The 18,185-nt window shown below is 34.0% G+C and overlaps 1 protein-coding gene across 1 annotated transcript in view; it reads right to left on the reverse strand.

Moving 5' to 3' along the window:
* LOC149579986 (3beta-hydroxysteroid-dehydrogenase/decarboxylase-like) overlaps window positions 1-17,591 on the reverse strand; it is a 30,232-nt gene extending 12,641 nt beyond the window's left edge. Inside the window, exons 1-4 of the mRNA XM_089788285.1 lie at window positions 17,191-17,591; window positions 5,612-5,701; window positions 5,351-5,484; window positions 4,996-5,166 (exon numbers count right to left, since the gene is read on the reverse strand). Of these exons, the coding sequence (XP_089644411.1) occupies window positions 4,996-5,166; window positions 5,351-5,484; window positions 5,612-5,701; window positions 17,191-17,464 (669 nt within the window). The 5' untranslated portion in view covers window positions 17,465-17,591. The remainder of the gene's footprint in view (window positions 1-4,995; window positions 5,167-5,350; window positions 5,485-5,611; window positions 5,702-17,190) is intronic.
* Window positions 17,592-18,185: the final 594 nt, after the last annotated feature.

Below are 18,185 nucleotides of genomic sequence, written 5' to 3' on the forward strand. Positions count from 1 at the left end.
AAAGGCTTAGCTGTGAGTCTTACAAATCTGTCATTTTGACTGATTCCATGATTATTAACAATGAGTAATTGTTACAGGTTTTCATGTTGAATGATTCCATGATTATTAACAATGAGTAATTGTTATAAGTTTTCGTGTTAAGTAATTCCATGAATTTAATAGGATCTATGTGATGAGATTTTACCATTGACATTTTGGTTGCAGCCTTGTGTGATTGTTCAGCTAAAGATCTCTCTCTGGCTAAGAGGGAGTGTTGAAGATTGTAGCTGCGATAGAGATCTTGATCTCTAGAAATATGGACATTATTACCGTTATTATCACCTTCAGCTGAAAAAGACACTTATGTTTAAATTATAATATTAAATGTAATGACATGTGTCATTCGACATGTGTTGAGGCATGGAAATTCGAAGAGTTGTATTTGTAATTGTAATAAAGAGTCACATTTTGGGAAATTGGAGTGACCTTCGGTTGGAATTGTGAAATTTTAGCTTGACCAGCAAATAATCTAGCTAGAATGATAGAACAAAATATGCAGCTATAGGAAGAAAAAAATCAGAACAGAAGATGAAAAATGTCAATGAAGGAACTATAATAATATAGGCTTCCCCAAAGCATAAAGCAGAGAAAAAACTAAAAAAATCAGAAGTATTCCTTAGTTAGCTTACAAACTAAGAAAAGGAACTTTATCCCATAAAAGCATGGATAAAAACAAAAAAATGCTACGCTTTATTTTCTAACACCCCCCCTTAAGTCTAAGTAAGGAGACAAAAGCCTAAGAATAGGAAAGAGGAAAGAGGGAAGACCCAATAGGAACAAAACCCCCTTCAAAATATGCAACAGAAAAGAATCTTTTGATACACAAGTGTAGACAACTATTGAATGATAATTGTCATAGTGCTGAATGAAAAACCTCCTTTAAAACCGAGATAAAAAATTAGGCTCAATCTGCATGAGTGCCCCCAACAACACTACTCGAACAATGAGCAGATGGAAAGCTAGGCAAAACATATGTCAATCGAAGATACAGAAGACAATAATCTCGATAGAAGCCCCCAAACAATGAATAGATGACAAACAAAGGCAAAACATCTATCAGTTAAGGATGCAGATGACACATAAATCTGTACAAGTAACCCAAATGACACTACTCAACCATGCAAAAATAAATCGCTAGGTGAAAATATAGGTGCCAATTGTCTACAAAATTGATCAACTATGGAACCAAGGAAGCATCAACACTAATAGTAGAAAACTCTCCAAAATCTAGAAATGAAAGGCATAACAGGTCCACTAAAATTGTGTGTCACTAAGAAGAAGATGAAGACAAGACCCATGCAAAAAGAGCATGATCTTGGCATGTCTGTGATGGACAAATGGAATTTAGTTCAACCTCTATTGCCATTACTAAGCTGAAGCATAATCTTTGGCTTCCATTTATAATAGCAATATAGCTTCAAGCAAGTAAAGGCGGAAAATTCCATTCTTCAAAAGCTCTAAGTTTCTTCAATCCCTGCAGCAAAAAAATTCATTCTCCTTTCTAGTAGCCCTGAGCTCTGGTACCATGCAAAATTTTAGCTTAACCAGCAAATAATCTTAGCTAGAATGATGGAACAAAATATGCAGCTGTAGGAAGAAAATATTCAAAATAGAAGATGAAAAATGGAACTTCTCATTAATTACAATGAAGGAATTACAATAATATAAGCTTCCTCAAAGCATAAAGCAGAGGAAAAACAAGAATGAAACTGAAAAAATCAGAAGTATTCCTTAGTTAGTTTCCACACTAAGAAAAGAAGCTTTATCCAATAAAAGCATGGATAAAAACAAAAAACATGCTAAGCTTTATTTTCTAATAGGAATGTGATGAGTCTCTCCTTTAGTTGTATATATCGCATCAAGCGATAGGCATTGTACACTTGAATATTTATCATCACTAAAGAAGATCATTTGTTGTGTTGCTAGGTTTTTCCCTTCATTCTAGGAAGGTTTTCCTAGGGTATTTCTAGTGTTTATTGTTTCAGTTTTGCCTCTTTCCTATTGCTGTTTATCTTCATTGATTTATGACCTCTAGTTTTAACACCTTTCACATGAATTAGACAATAACATCTAAGGTTGAGGTTCCTTTCAAAGTTTCAAAATTACAAGTATAGGGAGAGACTCTTTTCTTCGCCACTCTCTATCCAACGGAAATCCAACCAAATGCTATGTAACAAAACTTGGAGGCTATTCATATCTTACCACTTACAAATGACAATTATTAATAGAAAATACCTAGCTCACAAATTTTCAAATATCTTATTTGCAAGATCTTGGTGGGAAAATTGGAGTAAAAATAACCGAAATCTTCAAAGCTAGCCCACTAAGTTTTGTTTCAGCCTTGAAGCACCTCTAATTATGAGTGCAACTAGAGTTTATTTGATACCATTTGTACAAATAAGAGCAATAAGTTTCCCGAACAACACCTCAATGACCTAATTTATGTGAAATTCAACCTTCATCTTCACATTAGGAAGGTGGAGGACAAATCAAAGATGCTTACTAGTCCAGATGAGATTGATCCCTTATAATGATTGAACTATGCAGGATGAGAAGTCCTCCATGTTTGTAGAGGATGATAGGTCTAGCAAAAGAGAGAGAGATTGGCAAATATGTGGCAAAGCAGGATCGCTGCCATCTAGTTGCGGGATGGAGCAAGAGATGTAGCCTTCTAAGATTTACAAGGAGCCACACCAATGTGCATATAGACTAGACTCAATCCTCAATTTTCAATAGAATGAAGAAGACGAAATTGCAAATTCTTATAATTTGTAACTACCATGGATATGCAATCAAAGGTGATGATTTTGAATGACAATCATTATAAATTTATCTCAATTATCAGCTAGCTGTTGCATTCCCCGATGATGCAATTTTGTACTCTATTTGTATTCAAATATAAATTGATAACACTTTCTCAACATTTTATAGTCTAATATGATACATTTTGTTAGTATATTTTGCATAAATAATTAAGTTTTATTAAAGAAAATCAAGTATTATTTAAGTTTTCAACTTCTCGCCAATTTAAAAAATAAATTCTCTCTCAAGTCTGAGTATGTGAACTATGTTTTAAAAAATTGAAATAGATATCAGTGAAAGCAAAGATTAATTGGTATCCATATATGAAAATCATCATCCTATTCAAAATATTTTAAATCATAATCAACTAGAGATGATAAATGGAGACTAAGAAAGGAATGTTTTTTCTAAAACATGGTGTATTAATCCGTGGAGACAGCTATATTTCCAACCAATTGATAAAACTTCAATTCTGTATACGCCTTAAGTTACTATTTTTTCTTTCTTTCTACAATTACCTTTTTTAAGTTTGATGAGAAACAATTTTTTTTAAAAATGCATAAAATAGGAATTACAAGACTATCTGTTTATTTCTTTAGGTATTTTAGCTTTTGTCAACCACATATAAACAATTTCAGAAAAGCTTGTGTAATTTATACGATATCTCGGAAAAAAATATGGGAAGTTTACTAATTTTCAAGGGATGCTTCTAGAAGACAGAGAGAGATGCAAATAAATGTCTCCTAATGTTCCCAGATGTGTCCATATAGGTCTTCAAAATGTAAGAAAACTTGGCAAGAAAGAATATAACCGTTTCCACATAACCCATAATAGATCTGAAATAAATACGGAATTAAAATCTACGTGCAAGAGAATAGACAACATACCCACAAAATTGTGACACAAGATATACCCTAGGAAACCCTCATTGAGGGAAAAACCCAGCCTCCAAAAGCATCCATCACCATGTATTATTCAATAAAAAATACCATTGCAATACAACCATGGAAACCTTCATGGCCATAGCCACAACCGAGCAAACTATGTGAACAAGCATGAATCCACACATCCCATGCCATGCTTTCAACTTTCACAAATGCTCCCTTGGCTAACCTGTCAAGCCTTGTCCCGCTCGACTCTTGCCTTTCTCACTCTTATTCTACAACAACTACACTTGTAGCTGCTTATATAGTAGCAAGTCTCACAAAACCACTAAGTGATATTACATAAACCATGTGCTACCTAACCCACTGACCCCACATTTAATATTGGGCATTTAATTTTTTTCCCCAATATTAAATAATTGCATAAAATATTATCACAATGTTACAACACAACTCATCAAGAATATTCCGTGGGAATCTTTACATGTTGCACGTCCATCTAGGGGCAACATTACATAACAAAAAAAAAAAAAAATATAACAATATTATGCAATGTGTGCAACACCCATTATCTCAACACAAAATGGGCATGAGTTTCTAGTATGAGAGATGAATACCAATGGTTAGGGAACAAATCTCCAAGTAACTATGGGCTATAGAAGTTGTTACTCTGCCCAGCTGAAAACTAATTACAAATGTAATTCAACAGCATCAATTCAAATCACCTACAACTCGTTCAACACTTTGAACAATATAATTTGTAAAATCGCTATGTCTTCTGAAATTAGCCCCTGTTTCAGCCTTCAGACAGTAATGAAATGCAAAATGCATAAATGCAAATTTTATTGCTACAATTACTGCCAAGATATGTGCATGTTCAAAGAAATTGCAAAGATGGCTAGATCCAACACATTCAGAACTATAGATGGATGTATCTCTTCATCAGTTTATCTTGCTGCATAAAGCACTAACCCAGGCTTTTAGCATTGCACTCCTGCTTAATTCCATAAGCAATGGCGCCCTCTCCTCAATTTCTCTCAGCATTGATTAGATTATAAATATGAAGTACATTTACCCTACTCATCACAACAATTATGAAGTTTCCAGACTACTACTATTAGTTACCTGTTCTAACTTTACTCGTAACATTGTCCCTGTTCTTAGAATTTCTGAGTGAAATTCAGATGATCTAGAAAAAGATGTTGTTGAATGGAAGAATCATCAGATACCATAATAATTGATACCACAATATAGAAAAGCTGCTTCTTACTTTAGATTTTCCTGCCCTTGCTGCTGCCACCAGAGATGGAACAAAAAGCTTGTCTCCGGGACCAAATATGCTGCTTGGACGTATAGCACATGTAAGCAACCCTTCTCTTCTATTTGAATGCAACACCAAAGCCTCTGCTTCTGCTTTTGTCTCAGAATAAATATCATTGTGCTACACATTCAGAAAGGATCAAAATTACATCAGCAACTACAGTATGCCAAGAATCAAAACTCTCTTCATTCTGTGGCAATAATACTACCCTGACTAACAAAATGAGAAGGTAAAGGCATGAAAAGGAACTATAATGATAAAAAGAGAACAAAGAACAGAGATAAATATTTTGCAAGGAAATCACCTTGTCTGGATAACATAAAGATTCATCACCATTATATATGCTGTGAATACCGTCAAAGACAACACTTGGAGAGCTAGTGTAAATAAGCTTCTTGACTTTGCATAGAAGGCACGCATTTATTACGTTCTTTGTACCTAAACACCAACAAAGTTAAACTCTTCTGATGCTGCTATACTTTAAAAGTTGAGAAAAAAAAGTATATGCATCTTTCATGGGTTGAAAATGTGAACAATAATTAATGCAATTTTTCTGACAACCAACCTTGGACTGTGACACCATAATGAAGATCAAAACTGTTGATGGATGAATTAGGTGCAGCCATATGGAACACAACAGATGCCCCTTCAAACACTGCAAGGGGCACAAAGGAAGTGGTAAGTAATTAAACATCTTTTAACAATATAAAAGGGTACATATGTTTGCTAAGAAAAATCAAAATATGTCATCAGACATATAGTCAATGAATTATGAGGAAAAGCAGAAAGAAAAGTGATGGCACACAATATTTGTCACTATTTTTCTTGGTAAGCCCATTACAAGGCCGTGAGAAAAGCTTCTTACCCTGTTCCACCAAAATCAATCACTTGCTGCAATACCTAATAAGTCGGTACTACAATGGCCAGTACAATCAACACGTAATAAGGAAATCTAGAACGACGTTTAGTAAAGAAAAATCTTTAACTGCATAAGAAAATTCGGCACACAAAGTCTATCACTCTTCTTTACAAGACCATGACAAATTCTTCTTGCCATATTCCAACAAAATCAATCACTTGCTACAATAATTGGGTGCTACATTGGTGATGTTTTCCCTTGGGAGACCAATGCTTAATTACTGGTATCTGTTATGACTCTACTGCTGTGATATTTGACCTTCATACCAATCTTTCTACATCATGCAAAACCATTCACTAAAGTCAGAGATGTGATATAATGCTATACTAAGTCACAAAGTTCGGTGAATTTCAGCCATCAGGTTCGAAATTCCGCGAACTTCAAAACAGCACAAAAAATTCATTAAAGTTCGCCTAATATTCGTACGAATATTTCAAACAGCGTTTAATAAAATGTTTTCAAGGGTTTCCCGCATTTTTTTACGTACACGCAAAGGCGTTAATCCATGTTTTTTCCCTGTCCGATATTTTATCGTCTTGTAGAGCGCCATTACACAAAGGTTAATGTCTGTGTTTTTATCGTCTCACGAAAATGTTTCACGTTAGATGAACGACACATACTCCTCTGAATCAGCTTCAAACACGATTAAATAAAGTCCAGATTTCACTAGAATGCATGAATGATCTTTTTTCAAATTATTTATCCATAGTTAATTTTTAGATATTAAAATTAGTTTTGTAGGTTAATATTATTTTTATTATTTGTATAATAATAATTGTAATGCCAGTCGGGTACATTTTAAATTTTTAATGTTATTAAGTTTATATATTTGAAGCGCACTTCAAATTAAAATATAACTAAAAGTGATAAATATTATTTATGTATACTATAGTTTTATATGCTTAGATAATATTATTTTATATGTTAATATTATTAGTTTTATATATACTGTGATATTTTTTTATTTTATTTTTTATGTTATCAACATCATCATTATTATTATTTATATAGTGTTTTTTATATTTAGATAATATTACGATATTATTATTTATATAGTGTTTTTAATATTTAGATAGTATTACGATTTTATGTGATAAATAATAGATATAATTTATCGATTTAAATTACAATATTGTTCTGTATAATATTTATCTAAATTTAAATTTATTATTTATAGTTTTTAAAAATTATTTTATATGGGCGAATTTAATGTCGAATTTTTTGAGGTCTCGAATTTTATCCGAATTTTATAGTTGCCGAACTCGAATTCGAACTCGAACCTTGTGACTTAGCTACTATATATCAAAAAAGTTCAACTGATTTTCAGAGATATGTTAGTGGATTCATTAAATGAGTATGTCCCATTATGAATTGAACATTGTAGCAAATGCCCAAATACTATTTACTTAGTTGTGATACAAATCTTGACCAGATCAACTCAAAATCCAATGCTCCCCCTTTCAACGATTGTTTTCAGAAAGCCCGTCACCACACAAACTGACTAGCTGATCTCAGAATGACAATGGTAGTTTTCAGTAAATTAACTTTGTCCTTTCAGAAAACCTGCATGAACATCAAGTGCAGTAACTCAACCCAAACTCTTTATAAGTTAAATTTTTTATTAGGGGGATTGATAAGTAGATCAGATAACTGTTAAATGCCAAGAAATATCAACCCTAAAGTACCTATCTTGTTTTATTTGTTATTGCATCATTTCAGCATTTAAGATGAGTAATTTAAGGTTGATATCTGTCAAAATTTAACAGATATATCAATATGTATATAAGTCTTAAGATATGTAAACTAGTTCATCACATATAGCTTTGGGCATTTACCTTCAATGGTGATGTTTCTCATGTTCCACGCTTGATGTAGATTTTAGTCACAGATTGTTGTCCCTTTGTAACTGGTTTTTTATTAAGCCTTATCTTTTTTAATATATAAAGAGCTTTCAGTTATCATTTTAGAAAAGAACTACACAAACTAAGGTCTCATTCATTCATTTAGAAAAAGGTTTGCAGTTTTATTCAATCAAACAATCACCTTAGCTTGCCATTGAAATTTTGTAGATAACAAGTACAATGATATCATAAACACTGAATTATAAAGTTGTAAATGGTATAGTCTGGCTCCTTCATAGAAACTAAGTACTCATCTTGCTATGCACCTCTCAAACACAGATCCTAAAATTTATATTAACAATGTTATTCAAACTGACAGTGGTTATATTATTTAATTTTTGGGGCCATAGCCACAATAAAGTATGAGACCGGAACAATACTTTGTAGAAATTAATGGGTCCAAAAGGGTCCATTCAATTTATGTTACCATGTGAATATCAGTATTCATCACTTTTACAACAAATCATATTAGTTTACACCATTGAGAATACCATCTAGTCATAAATGATAAATGATAAAGAAGTAACATTTACTTAATTATGGAGCCAAAAAGTACTTTTTCTTTTCATGCCAAAACTATAGACTAATCAGATAGAAAAGAGCTTGTGACATCTAGAAATATGATCAGTTCTTAATCTTTTAGCACAAAACGGGAGAAAGAAAGGCCAAAATGTATTTAGCCATTTGATGTACAGCCTTGATCTATTGGTTGTTAATAATTTTGGAGTAGGTGGACTGGAAGGCATGCTCACCTCATCCTGAACCACCTTTAGTAGGCAGACATAGGTTTAATTTGCTTTTCAAATAACATTACTCTGCAGCTGAGCACTTGATCCAGCTTGATAAATGACCTTTTTTTCTCTTTTGTGTTGGCTCTTTTGTAATTGATAAATGTTTATCCATGTCAGCTAACAATACTCTTACAGCCCCTCTCCCAGCTCCGAGTGTAGGACACATCTGGGCATACTAATTGCTACCCACTTTCCCACTTCAAAGAAAAATAGCCTTGTAATGAGTCTTTGGTATTATTATTATCAACATTCCGTGGAAGTATTTTTAAGTTCTTACAAGTACTTGGGAGTTTGTCAAACATCTTGGGCATAAGATATCAAAAGGGAGGATTTAGTGTTCAGAAAAAATTTCTATCCTTCACCTTTTCTCCTTGATCTATTGCCTTGTTCAACTTGGTCAAGGGGCTAGAACCATGTTGCTGTAATGTTCCCACTTTAGCAGTTGTCCAGTTGTGTGACCATTAGCCTTTTATTTTATTTTATTTTATTTTATTTATCCCACATTGCTTGTGTAAAGTGGTCGACCCTATGAAGTAGGAATAAAAGGAGAGCTTGTAGCTATTGTTAGGCAACGTGGAATATGAGAAGAACATGGATGTGTGAGTTACAGATCTGTTCTTGGCATTAGAGGACATCTATCCTCTCTTGTGAGATTCTAAACGTCATTCCCTTGGGGTTTGGCCTTTGGAATTCATTGCTATCAACTTCATTAACAGGCAGCTTGGGCGCATTTCCAGCTACAGGCAGATTGGGTGTAATTAGTGAGTTGAAGAGTTTTGTTATGTATTTTATGATGCTGGAGTAATTAGTGAGTTTTCTATGTATTTAATTTTATTAGTTTGAAAACTAATATAATTTCAGCAGTGGTTCAATCTCCACTTTGCATAAATTCCTTCTTGTTCATGTTATGTGGTTTCATATCTATGCAAAGTCATTAAAATCTCTATTAGTAGTTGGTTCAGATTTTGGGCATTTCGAGGGTGCCCATTACAAAGAGTCTCAAAAAACTTTTGGAGTGAGTTTAGAGGTTCGAAAAATCATTGTTACTCATGGTTGGTTTGAGTTTGAGTTTGAGTTTTGTTGTTGAAACTTAAACATCAAGGGTTATTCTTGCAAAAGTGAATGGTTCATTTGACGAATGAAACCCTGACCCTGCCCATGTTCACTTTACAAACATGTTGCTCTAAAAAGATAGAAGATTCCCTTGAAGCAAAGAAAATGGCAGTTTTAAGGCAAAGAAAAAGCAGTGAGGTTCATAACAGTAGTTCCAATATAGAAAATACCAAACCCGAAGAAGAGAGTGGCAAGTTTCTATTAAAGGACCAGAAAAGATAAATGAGAAAAGAAAACATTTTCATTAGAACATCAGTTAGACAAGAAGAGGTGCAAAGATTCATGCAAGGAACACGCATTCAAAGTTGAAAACAGCAGTGCTTTCATTTGATGAAAAGCAGATATTGAGGAATGAACAGCAAAGATCTTGGATAGTAATAGCAAGTTTTATCAAAGGAATAAGAAGGTTTCTATGTTTCTCGAGCACAAAACCCGTGGATAGCTGCATATCTCATTAAAGAAGCAGCATCTTCTTTGACTAAGTAGTGGATTACCAATAAGATCTTCTCAGGAAGCAGCAGAGTTCAAGCAAAAGTCACAGTATAAGGTAGGGTCCCAAACCCAATCAAAACCCTACTCAATGATTCTCATTCATTAAATGATCATGAAGTCATTAACAGGGCACATGCGCGGTAGTCTCGTATCAAAGAACAACGATGTATACCTTTCAAAATTACGAAGTTTGTCAGAAGTCTTAATCATGACCTCATATATGAAAAGATCTAAAAGAAGCCAAATGGATTATGAGGATAGCATTGTACATAGAGGTGCAAGGAGAAATAATAATTCTACTGTTTAAGGATTTTGCATAATTTTCCTGTGCGTTTGTATGAATAACCATGTTTCATGAATGTCTTGAATCATGTTTGAGTATGGATCGGTACTTTTATATTAGAACTATGGTGGAGATGCAATGTTGGTACGCACAAAAGGGCATAATGATGAAACCATAGAATAAGTTAAGGGGAGTAGTAAATAAGTAATACCATAGGATGGGAAACAAACCGTGGTTATTTACTGTTTAATGGGCTTTGTAGAAGCGGGCATTCCAAATAGTATCCACCACTGTTGCAAGAGGGTAGATATTGCTGACATGCGAAACAGTGAAGCTCATCAAACTTGAAACAGTGAGTGAACAATGCATATGAAATTAGTCATAGTAATCAACGGTGATGAAATCAGTGACGCAAGTGGTTTGTATGGTTTGCAAACAATGAGAAGGAATGTAGATGAATCCAGGATGTAAATTAGGGATGAATACCCACTGCAACTGCTTTTATAATGTAAAAGTGAAGGATGTGATTTACAGCAGTAGGACTATACCAGAGGGAGTTATAATAGTGATACAATGATGTTAAATATAGTGCTATCACTACAAAGGTCAAAGCAATGGAAAGGAATGGCAAAACCATTGACTGTCAAACAATGCCTCAACAGTAAAAGATAAAAAATGTGGACAAAACAGCAGCATGAATATCAAAAGACAAAAACAGTGTAAAGTGCAAGGATAACTGTTTTATAGACAGAAAATAGGCACTAAGAGCAGATACAAAGTCATTGTCTTAGAACAAAGCGAAAATGCATGTATCAAAGCAGTAGTGTTTAACATAAAAGATGTCAAAGAGAGTTCAAAAAATGAAGATTGCATTTACTCCTTTCTGATGTTTAGCTGCCTTTGTGAGATCATTACACTAATAGAGATGAAAGGTTTAAGAGTATGCTCATATTGTTTTTTAAGGTTCTTTGTTTGAATGAAGAGTGTCATCCCTTCAGGATACTCATGACTGTTTTTTTGAAAAAGCCTTCATGTTCACTGTTATGAGACCAAACGATAGTGGAAGCACAATTGAGATGTAGCTAAGTATTTAAAGAGAGGAGAAGAAGACATTGTAATGCAACAGCAGTAAAGTTACTGCTAAGAACATACAGGGCAACTAAGTCACAGAGTTCGGCGAATTTCAGCCATCAGGTTCGAAATTCCGCGAACTTCAAAACAGCACAAAAAATTCGTTAAAGTTCGCCTAATATTCGTACGAATATTTCAAACAGCATTTAATAAAATGTTTTCAAGGGTTTCCCGCATTTTTTTACGTACACGCAAAGGCGTTAATCCATGTTTTTTCCCTGTTTTTTCCCTGTCCGCAATTTTATCGTCTTGTAGAGCGCCATTACACAAAGGTTAATGTCTGTGTTTTTATGGTCTCACGAAAATGTTTCGCGTTAGATGAACGACACATACTCCTCTGAATCAGCTTCAAACACGATTAAATAAAGTCCAGATTTCAATAGAATGCATGAATGATCTTTTTTCAAATTATTTATCCATAGTTAATTTTTAGATATTAAAATTAGTTTTGTAGGTTAATATTATTTTTATTATTTGTATAATAATAATTGTAATGCCAGTCGGGTACATTTTAAATTTTTAATGTTATTAAGTTTATATATTTGAAGCGCACTTCAAATTAAAAATAACTAAAAGTGATAAATATTATTTATGTATACTATAGTTTTATATGCTTAGATAATATTATTTTATATGTTAATATTATTAGTTTTATATATACTGTGATATTTTTTTATTTTATTTTTTATGTTATCAACATCATAATTATTATTATTTATATAGTGTTTTTTATATTTAGATAATATTACGATATTATTATTTATATAGTGTTTTTAATATTTAGATAGTATTACGATTTTATGTGATAAATAGTAGATATAATTTATCGATTTAAATTACAACATTGTTCTGTATAATATTTATCTAAATTTAAATTTATTATTTATAGTTTTTAAAAATTATTTTATATGGGCGAATTTAATGTCGATTTTTTTCCGAATTTTTTGAGGTCTTGAATTTTATCCGAATTTCATAGTTGCCGAACTCGAATTCGAACTCAAACCTTGTGACTTAGCAGGGCAAGGCATTGCTCACCACAAACAAAGAAAGCCACTGTTAAAGGATAAAGAGAGGCTGTCATAGAAAGAGAGATCACCATTGTAATGACAAGACAGCAAAAATGATAGCTCAAAACAGTAAAAAGGCAGTGATTTCAGGAAGATTCAAAACAGTAAGATCAGGTTGAGAGTCAAGGTAAGACCAGTGGAAAGATCGAGGTGTGAAGATTAGGATACAATGATAGACGATGCAGGTCAATGTATTATGCCAAGTATTCAAGACATGTTGCAGGACAGTGATGCACAGTGAAATCATTGTTACCATGAGGTGCATCAAGGTTGAATGCATAAGAACAGGTCTAATATAAAAACAGAGATCATAGAAAACAAAGATGAAAATAAGAAATGAAAATGTAAAGAGTTGTGCAGAGAATAAGTCAGTCATCTCGAACAAGGAAGGACAGTGGCTTGGAATGGCAAAACAGAGGCATCTAATGTTAAGTTTTTGAACCACAATAATATAAATGCAATATACAGAAACCCAGAAAAGCATATGAATAAATAACACAATTATTTACGCTAGGAAAACCCTCCTACTCAAGGGAAAAACCCAGCCACACCCCACAAATAGATCATTTATATTAACCAAAACTTCCAGTACAAAGCTTCACAAGCTAGATACGCTTAACCAATTAGCCAAGATTAACACTGTACCATCAACACACAATGATAATTCAGAGAAATATATACGGTGAACTATCTCAGTCTTACAAACAAAATAGCAACACTGAACAGCACTGTGTATATCACAAACAAATAATATATGACAACTTTTAAAAGCTTTCTCGTGCCATGTATTGATGATGAGAAAAATTCCCCAAAAACTGAAGAGACGCTGATGAGAACACAAGCAGTCAGCCATTATACACATAACTGTAAATGCCAAAATCAATCACCCACAATGCCACCTCTTATAGCTCAACCTGTACGATGAAAAGTGAAAACAAAACAAAGCAGAATAGTATAGACATAGCTCAAACATACAATAACCAACATTATTATGCGTGAAACTTTTTCAAAAGCAAACGAGGAGATAGAACAATAAATAAAAAGTTTCACAGTGACTTAAAGCAGATCTAGTGAGAAAGACAATCTTATCAATAGTAGACAAGCAATGCACAAGAACTGTGAATCCAAATTATAGGAAATCAAAAGGCATTAAGGAGATGTCTAAAAGCCCTTGAGGATAGTCATTTCATTACATGAAGCAGTGATTATTTGACAAAAGAAAGTCATGAATGCCAATACAAAGATGAAAGACACTCATCTCACTGTCAGGGCAGCCATCTCAAGAAAAGAAAACAATGTTTCAGTTTCACAACAGTCATTTTGATCAGAGTAACGAGAATCGCGCTGAAATCGCATGAATCGCCGATTCAGCGATCAAATTCATGCACGCCGATTTTTTTGGTGTCGGAAATCGTGATCGGCGATTTCATCAGGTGAATTGCATGTATCGGCGATCCACTCAAAAAATCGCCTAAATCGCCATTAGAAATTGCCAAAAATCAGCTGGCAGCAGCAAGCATGTTTAGTTGGAAATAATAAAAAAATCACTTATGTTTTTTGCTTTCTTTTTTACCTTTCCTCTTTGTTATAATCTTAAAGGGCCTTCTAATTGTTAAGCATGACTAGAAGAGAGGAGAAGAGAAAAGAAAAACCATAGGTTATCAAAAAAAAAAAAAAAAATACGACAAATAAAAAATGTTTAGAATGCATAACGGATGATGCCCAAGGGAAGGGAAAGACATAATCAGGTAGTAAAACATCAGCGGTTCCCAGAAAGAGTGTGGGATCAGAAGAAATCATAAAAACATTGTGTTCCATGTAGTTTTGTGTGGGTTTCAGAGTGCTAATTTGGTCTTGGCAGCGGGGGCGCTGGCCCTCGACCCCGCCCTGTATCGCGACAGGGAGCGCGCCTGGGGCGCTGCCCCAGGATCCCGCTGGGGGCGCAGCCCCCTAGACCCCCAGTCACTGCAGTTATCAGTCGTGGGAAGTCTAACCAGTTGATGAGACCTGAAGCTGTTGCAGGCATGGAGTGTCTGTGGTGGAGAGAACAACAGAGCAAGCCTTTCGAGAGGGGTGATATGCTTTGAAGCACTTGGAGTAGGTGTTGGATGTGAAGTTGTCTTATAAAAACTCTTTACCCCATGTGGTAAACACAAACTTCCATGTTTATATATGTTAAGTTTCAACTTCTATTTGATGATGATATAGTGTGTTTAAGTTATATTCAATAAAGGGTGCATGAAATAAGTCTTAAATTGTTAAAATCTCTACATTTAAAGGGTTTTTTCAAATTTGCCGATTCATCACCGATTCACCGGCGATTCACCCCCGATTCACGATTCGATTCGGCCGTGCCGATTCCGATACGATTCCGATTCTCGTTACTTTGATTTTGATAGATAAGACATTGAGTTCCTTTATTGAAACAGTAGTTAAATTGTCAAATAAAGTGATATCACCGTCAAAACAGTGATCTTAACATCGAAGGACACTCATTTTCTTGTAAAAATAGTCAATCATAAATCATGTGACAGTCAAAGATGCCTAAAAGCAGTCATTTTGAACATAGAATAGTTTCATGAGGTACAAGACACTTTCTGAATAGAGATCAGAGTAACAGCTTGCAGCAGATGACGACATGCAATGACAATACAGTCAGTGCGAGGATAGATATAAACAGTAGAAGGTCAGTTGAACTTTAAGCTCGGTTTCTAACATCAAGCCTCGCTCAAGGAGATTTATCAATCAGTAAAGGAGATCATGTAGTTGGTTCAGCACCAGTTACACGCCTCAAAAGGGGGGTTTTTGTGACACATTGGACAGTTTTAAGGCAGCTCATAGATTTCATATGAGCATAACACCAATTAAGGCAAATTTTGAGGCTAGAATTACCAAGTTTCATTCTGTTTTAGACCTTAATTTTGGGTCTTTATAAAGTTGCCTCACCCAAAAGGATAACTTACTCAAATTGAGGCATCGTTCAAAGAAGTCAACATCAGTTCTTGCAGATTTCAAGGAGATCCTTCAGTTATTTCTTTTAGTTAGGACTAGCCCTTCTTTCTATAAAGAAACATTGTACTCTCTTTTCCTTAGTTCTTCTCTTCTTGGCTTTTGCACATAGCAAAAAGAAGACATTGTAGAAGACATTGTAGCTCTTTGAAAGCATTTTAAGTTTGTTGCAATAATTCCTTTCAGTTCAATAAGAGTGAAGCAGTTTTTCTTCCCAAGTCTCTTTTGTTTTGGTGTCGTGGATCAATGATTTGATATATTTACTGTGTTTTCCCTAAACATGTCCCATTCAGCATGCATTTTTCATGATAGTACAGTTATAAGATGTGTTTGATTGTTTCAAGTAAGTTGAAGGTGTGAAACCTTGTTTTCTTTCATGCAAATATTGAATGCAAGCCTTTCTATGAAATATTTATGCATTTAATGATCTGAGTTGAGTTCTGATGAACAAATATCTTTAATTGAAATGCTTTGTGAATTAATGCAGCAGATTATGCTTCTCATAAATTCGGTGCATTATCTCCTAAGAATTAGTACTCTTAGTTTCATTTCAAAGCAATCCTTTATCCCCTTTTTCCCGTCAAGAGTAGACAGTTTCCAGTGATCCGTTAAGGCAACCAGCCCCCATCAGAGCCAATCAACAGGCCCAAGGATGTTCCCATGTTTCAACCATTATGTTGTCATGTTTCACTGAACGGTTGAGTTTACCTCAACTACGAAAATTGTAGTGACAACACTAATTTCATTTTTTTTACTTAGCTGCTAAGAAACTCTTCAAAATTTATAGATTTAAAATTTGTAGAAACTAGTCTTTTCAACTCTTAACACTAACTAATATTCTGTCTTTGAGATCCACACCTATGTTTTCGAAACATTATAATATTCCATCTTGAAAAATCCATTTTTCTCAACACCAAGAAACATTCCAATTTCATAATTGAATAAAAAACCTTTTTTTTAAATACCAGCTCTAATTTTTCTTTTTTGTTCTTGAAGGTGGGGAGAACTTCTTCAGCTAAGAGCCAAGGATTGAGGGTTATCCTTCTGTCAAAATCCACCCTGGATCCAAGCCTCATTCCTTATGCTTTCTGAGCCATGCAATCAGACAGACTTGATCCCTGGTGGGCTCACATTCAGAACAATTCAACTTCACCAACAGACCAAGGGTCCAATAACCCAACTCTAACTTTAAAATCAGAGAGCACACATTTTTTCACATAGAAATCAAAGAAACTCTGTTTCCAAAACAGTGTTCAAATTCGAACTCCAGAAGTTCAAATTTTCCAAACCATGCAATAGTCCACCTTCAAAATGGAGTAAAATCCATTTTTACAATACCAACATTGTAATTTGAAAGCAACAGGCGCTAATCTTTTCAAACATAAATCAAATTCCTTTTCACCAAATCAAACGAAATCCCCACTATATAAAGCAGTACCTTTTACCAATTGAGACTTGTCCCTAAGATCCGCACTGATGTAGATAGCCTGACCCGACTTCAGCGCCTGGCCGAGGATTCCATTCTCCTCGTCCTCATCTAGAACAATCGTAGAACCCAAATCAGCAATTCTCACAGTCCAGCGGCCCGACTGAACGAGCTTACCCACCAAATGCCTCGCTGCAAAGCCCCTTCCTCCTGTGACCACGCAACAATCGCGCTCCATTGCCTCGCATTTCATTTCCACCTGCTCCACAAGATTCTCATCCTCCATGGCTGTAATTCTTCTAAGTTGGTTGATGTTCGTATTTTGAGGCTTTGCTGTAGCTCCCAGCTACGATCTGAGCCAACCAAAAATAAAAACAATGGGGAAAAAATATTTAGGAAATTTTGAATTTATTTATATGTAAACGCACATGAACGACAATGTTCTTTTGGTTTTATTTTTTATTTTTTAATGAGAGAATCTTATTGGGCTGTGCGGGAAGTGTAAATTAATAAATTAAATATTCAAAGGTCACACCACCCTAGAGCAGGATGGTTGGGAATCCATTTGCCCTCGCACCTTATGTTTTATTGTTTGTCACATAATAATAATAATAATAATAATAAAATGCAGTTAATCTACAAGCCAAAAAAAGGCTTTTAAAAAAATTTAAAAAAGAGAGAGTTACAATTAGCATTGGCGTGTTGTGATGTTTGTTATTGTTTACAAATAATAATGAAATATAATTAACCTAAATTAAATAAGGTATACAAGAATTAAATATAAATGGTTAAATTTATTTAAAAATTATTTTTAGGAATTGAAGATGTCATTGGTATGTTATAATGATAAAGTTGTGATATTGTTGTTGTTATCAAAATTCAAATCCTCTTTTAGTGTTATTGTCAAATTTTAAATATGGATGAGGAATCTGATTTTGGAATAATAGAAAAGGTTAATATTAATGTTGCATAATTTACGAAATTATTTGCTAAAATGTAAAAAGAAA

Source organism: Cupressus sempervirens, chromosome 1 (assembly GCF_028749045.1).
Source record: "Cupressus sempervirens isolate cs-2001-9-10 chromosome 1, ASM2874904v1, whole genome shotgun sequence".
NCBI lineage: Eukaryota > Viridiplantae > Streptophyta > Pinopsida > Cupressales > Cupressaceae > Cupressus > Cupressus sempervirens.